General features: G+C 56.5%; 1 protein-coding gene across 1 annotated transcript in view; it reads left to right on the top strand.

The window, feature by feature from the left end:
• The window catches only part of LRRC75A (leucine rich repeat containing 75A), a 13,626-nt gene that overhangs the window by 6,162 nt on the left and 1,824 nt on the right, over window positions 1-5,640 (top strand). The window contains exons 3-4 of the mRNA XM_010843182.1: window positions 3,590-3,705; window positions 5,434-5,638. Coding sequence (XP_010841484.1) covers window positions 3,590-3,705; window positions 5,434-5,638 — 321 coding nt within the window. The remainder of the gene's footprint in view (window positions 1-3,589; window positions 3,706-5,433; window positions 5,639-5,640) is intronic.

Genomic DNA, 5,640 nt, shown 5'->3' with positions numbered 1-5,640 from the left:
AAAAGACCCTGATGTTAGGAAAGATTGAAGGCAGGAGGAGAAGGGGACAACAGAGGATGAGATGGTTGGATGGCATCACCGATGCAATGGACATGAATTTGAGCAAGCTCCGGGAGTTGGTGATGGCCAGGGCAGCCTGGCGTGCTGCAGTCCATGAGGTTGCAAAGAGTCAGACAAGACTTGAGCGACAGAACTGAACTTTCTGTTTCTTCCTTCTGGCCAAGAAGTTTGAGGGACAGTCTGTGGCTCCCAATTTTGGAACCCCTGAGAAGTGGTCAGAGGTTAAGGTTAGGGCTAGGAGCTCGTTTCTCAGTTTTGGAATAGCCCGGGTGGTCCCGGGGGTGATCCTGGGCAGACTACCACATCCCACCCCACTGGTCCACCTGGCAGCACAGGGGAATCTCGGCTGAGGTCGGGAGGGGAGGCGTTAAAAGTCCCAGTGCCCACCCATCACTGGGGATGGCCCAGGCAGCTGTGTTCTCTAAAGCTCTGGGTGATCCTGATGTACAAGGGTCCTAGGGACAGGGAACTTCCCTGGTGATCCAGTGGCACAGACTCCTTGCTCCCAATGCAGGGGGCCTGGGTTTGATCCTGATCAAACTAGATTCTGCATGCCACAACTAAAGATCCCACATGCTACATCAAAAGTCGAAAATCCCATATGCTGTAACTAAAACCCAGAGCAGCCAAATAAATAAATAAAGAATTGTGAAAGGATCCCACATGCAGACCCTTGGCTGAGATGCGCCACCCTCCCTTCTCCCTTTGGCCTAGAAGTTGGCCTTCACCCCGGCCAGCACTATGACCACCATCCCTGAGCCTGTGCTGGCCAGCACCTCTTCACTGGAGTCTCCAGTGGGGTGTCTGAGCCCACCAGCCCCTTCTTCTTGGTGCCCAGGGCTCTGCTTACTCCTGCTTCTCTGGCCGAGCCTTCTCCGTTATTTCATGTCCCCTGGGCCTGCCCTCTGCCTCTTTGATATTTGACTGATCCCCCTGTCTGCCTGCTCTGCTCATTCCTTGGCCAGGGGTTTAATCAGATGCTGGTGATTGTGTCCAGGCCAGACCTGTCCTCACCCCCAGCCCATAAATCCAATCACATCCCCCAGCTAGAGGCCCCATAAGTGAGATAAGTTGCTCAGTCGTGTCCACTCTTTGCGACCCCATGGACTGTAGCTCACCAGGCTTCTCCATCCATGGGATTCTCCAGGCAAGAATACTGGAGTGGGTTGCAACTTCCTTCTCCAGGGGATCTTCCCAACCCAGGGATCGAACCCAGGTCTCCTGCATTAGAGGCAGACGCTTTAACTCCATATGGCCCCATGTGAGCTGGTTTCTCCCCCATCCTACTTAATCCTTTACAGACAAGGATCAGCAGCACAGAGAGGTCAAGTGATGTGCCCAAGGTCACACAGAAGGTGACAATGCAAGGATTTGAATCCACACAGTTTGGATCAAGTCTATACTCTTAACTACTCAATACGGTAGATCCCACATTATCCTCGGGGAATATGTTCCAAGACCTTTGTGTGTGCCTGCTAAGTCGCTTCAGTTGTGTCCAACTCTGCAACCCTATGGACTGTAGCCTGCCAGGCTCCTCTGTCCTGGGATTCTCTAGGCAAGAATGTTGGAGAGGGTTACCATGCCCTCCTCCAGGGTATCTTCCCAACCCACGGCTCCAACCTGAGTCTCTTACAGTCTCTTGCGTTGCAGGCAGATTCTTTTCCACTAGTGCCACCTGGAGGCACTCCAAGACCTCCAGGGGATGCCTGAAACAGATGGTACCGAACTGCATAAAACTGTGTTTTCTATACTAACGGTATAGGTAATATATACAGTGTGGGTTACACCACACAAAGGAATGATTTATGTCCCCAACAGGACAGAACGGGGCAACATGAGAGTTCATCACGCTTCTCAGGACAGTGCAGTTTTAGACTTATGAGTTATTTCGGCAATTTTCCACTTAATATTTTCAGACCAAGGTTGACCACGAGTAACGAAAACCTCGGAAAGCCAAACGTCAGATGAAGGGGGAGAGCTGTGTGCTGCCTCTTGCTGGCAGAGTAATGATGACAATGGTAACAATCAAGCTGGTCTTCACCGAGCACCCACTGTGTCAGGTGCCCCACTGGGCACTGGCCACTGTAAGGTTTGACGTACCACATCGCGTTGCCATCTGCAAGTGGGTTTGCATCGACACCTGGCACTTCGTGGCCTTGGTCCTGGGCCCTGGACCGTCTGGTGAGCGCACAGGCTTTGGGCCACTCAGTCTCTCAGGCCGGAGACTCTCTGTTGAACTGACTTCCCTTGGACAGAGCAGGAGTCTCTAAAATCTGCCCTCTGCGTCCTCTAACCTAGCGTGTTTGTTTGCTGGGGCTACCGCGACAAAAATACCACTTAAACAGCCCAAATGTGTTTCCTCACAGACCTGGAGGCTGGAAGTCCAAGATCAAGACATTAACAGAGTCGGTCTCTTCTGAAGCTGCCCTCCTTGGCATGCGGATGGCCGTCTTCTCCCTGTGTGCTCACATGGTCTCTCCTCTGTACACAGCTGTGTTCTGGTCTCTTCTCATGAGGACACTGGTCATATAGGATTAGGGCCCATCTCGATGAACTCATTTTATCTTAATTACTCTTTCAAAGCCCTGTCTCTGAATACAGCCACATTCTGAGGTGCTGGGGATTAGGATTTCAGTTTAAGAATTTGGGGGGACACAGTTCAGGCCATAACACCCAGGGTCTCGAGCTCAAATGCTAGAGGACCAGACAGGAAATGAAGGGGGATGAACTGGGTGGGGGAAGACTTGGCCCTGCATTCCTTTATTTTCCCACTGCCGATGCGGGCAGAAGAGACGTGGTAAAGGATGTCACTGTCCTCTTTGTCTTGTGAAATACAAGGGCAAGGACATTTGCTCCCAGCGTCCAGAGCAAATGTCCAGCACCTAGGAGGGGCCCAGTGGGCATTTGTGAGGAAAGCCAGTGAGCAGGACAGCCCTGGGCATCAGGAAGCGGCAGGGACCGTGGTGACCCTGGCTAAGGGGTCACCTGTCACATCACCTGAAATCAGGCTCTTATAGAAATCTCAGGTTTATTCCGGAGAAGGCAGTGGCAACCCACTCCAGTACTCTTGCCTGGAAAGTCCCATGGACGGAGGAGCCTGATAGGCTGCAGTCCATGGGGTCGCTACAAGTCAGAAATGACTGAGCGACTTCACTTTTTCACTTTCATGTATTGGAGAAGGAAATAGCAACCCACTCCAGTGTTCTTGCCTGGAGAAACCCAGGGACATGGGAGCCTGGCGGGCTGCTGTCTGTGGGTCGCACAGAGTCGGACATGACTGAAGTGACTTAGCAGCAGCAGCAGCAGGTTTATTCACGACAGCAACTAATTCACAGAAACCAGTGTGCAGATGAGTCAGCAACCCGTGCCCCCTGCTTCGGGCAGCCACGGGGGGCCAGCGCAGCAGGTCTCCACACCGAGCTCAGCCCGGGTCGGGTGGCTCTGCTAGTCCCGTAGAGGAAGGAGGCAGGGAGAGGGGCCTGGCTCCCCACCTGCTCCAGCGACTCAGGGACCTGTGGTTGGTCTGCAGGAGGGTGATGCGCTGGGCGCCATGGAGAAGCTGTGCCGGCAGCTGACGTACCACCTCAGCCCCCACTCCCAGTGGAGGCGCCACCGTGGGCTGGTGAAGAGGAAGCCCCAGGCCTGGTGAGTCCCGCCCCCGCCCAGCCTCCTCCTCCAAGGGCAGCTCCCAGTCAGCTGTGCCGGGTTGGGCCTGCGGGGTGCAGCACCCCCTCCCAGGGCAGTGGGGAGAGGACACGACCTGCTTGCAGAAGAAGGATTGATGGGGGTGGGGAGGGCATTCCAGGTGGGCATGAGCCCTGAGAGGCACTGGCATCCAGGCCCTGATCTATGCAGTGGGGGCTGAATGTGGGCACTCCTCCCACCCATCACCAGCCCTCCTGATGTCTCCCAGGGTCCCAGACCCCAGCCACGTCCCTGGCTCATGCAGCTCTGAGGACCCTCAGAGGTTGTGTGGCCGCCTGCACCCTGGGGGCAGAGGGGACACTGGGGCAAAGAACCAGGGCCAGGACAGCATCATAAGAGGAAGCGGAAGGGAACATACTGTGGATGAATCACAGGGCAGAATGGCTGGGGTCCTGGTGCGCAGGCTCCTCTCCAGCTCCTGCAGACGGGATGCGAGAGGAAGCACAGAGAAGAGCTTTGGTCCCCCTTCCCTTCCGGACACCGCCCCCACTTTCCAGCCAGGGGAAGACTCCTCAGGGCCCCTCCCAGAGGGAGAAAGTAGGCACAGGGGGCTCCAGCTGGGCCAAGGTGAGGCCAAGTGTGGGGAGAGTGCAAGACAGGACCCGTGGAACCCAGAAGGCCAGGAGATTTGAGCTGGTTGCACAGGGAGAAGCTGGGCTGTGAGCTCTGCTGGGACCCAGGGCCTTCTGTCTCCCCAGGGCATGGGCATGCTCAGTCCACTCTCCATTCAGAAGCCTCCCTCCTGCCGGGGGCTCCCCGTCCCCCTGACTCACACCTGCTCAGCTCCGAGTGTAGGTCTGTTTCCCCCAGGGTGGCCTTCCTCCTGGCTCACAGACAGGCTGAATTCCAACAGCCTCGGGGCCTTTGCCCTTGTGGTCCCTCTGCTGAAACTCCTAGTGAGCTCTTACCTCGGCCTGGTTCTTTCTCCTATGAGGCCAACAGGAAATCCAAGCTGCAATCTGGGGCCCCTCCACCTCCCTGTCCTGCCAGGGGTTGGAGCCTTGGGTTTACCTGGGTACCTGGAGACCAGGAGATCTGGGTCCAGAGCAAGAAGAGCAAGAGGCAGGGCAGAAGAGCAAGGGGTGGCGGAGGTGGGGAGTGGAAGTGGGTAGAGAGCCGCCCCCACCAGGCTCCGGGCCCCTGCACCCACCCCCAACCCCTGCCAGCTGTCCTGAGGGCTCTCGCTAAGGATCTTTCTTCTGGCCTAAAGGTGGTCCCGAAGAAGGGGCATCCAAGATCTTACTTTGCTCTTGGGTGGAGTAGGGAACTCACCCATTCGCCACCTCCTCTAAAGGGCACTGTCCTGAATGCATTCCTATTTCACATGACAACCTGTGGTACCCAGTTGGCTCCATTTTTCAGCTAAATAACTGAGGCACAGAGGTTAAGGATCTAAAGGTCACGAGTAGGAAGAAAGGAATCCAGGGCAGACCCAGACGTTTGGCTGTTGAATGTACCCTTAGTCACTGAGGCCTACCCTGGGGTCTCCCAGCCTCTGCCCGCTGGGCAGCCAGGTTGAGAGGTGGGGCAGTGCAAGGGGCCTGGGGTCCCCGGCCTCTTGAAGTCACAAGGATGAGTGGAGGCTGGCTCCTGGAGGTGACCCACTTCGGCCTCCTGAGAAAAGCCTCCTGCTCTCGCTCAAGCCCTGCTGTCCCATTTCCCCTTCAGCCTCAAGGCGGTCCTGGCCGGGAGCCCTCCGGACAACACGGTGGACCTGTCAGGCATCCCGCTGACCTCCCGTGACCTGGAGCGGGTGACCAGCTACCTGCAGCGCTGCGGGGAGCAGGTGGACAGTGTGGAGCTGGGCTTCACGGGCCTCACGGATGACATGGTTCTGCAGCTGCTGCCGGCGCTCAGCACACTGCCCCGGATGAC

The sequence above is a fragment of the Bison bison genome, unplaced genomic scaffold (genome assembly GCF_000754665.1).
Source record: "Bison bison bison isolate TAMUID 2011002044 unplaced genomic scaffold, Bison_UMD1.0 scf7180017864180, whole genome shotgun sequence".
In the NCBI taxonomy this organism is placed as follows: Eukaryota; Metazoa; Chordata; class Mammalia; order Artiodactyla; family Bovidae; genus Bison; species Bison bison.
Note: the sequence above shows the minus strand (reverse complement) of the source record. Positions and strands in the feature narration are given on the sequence as shown.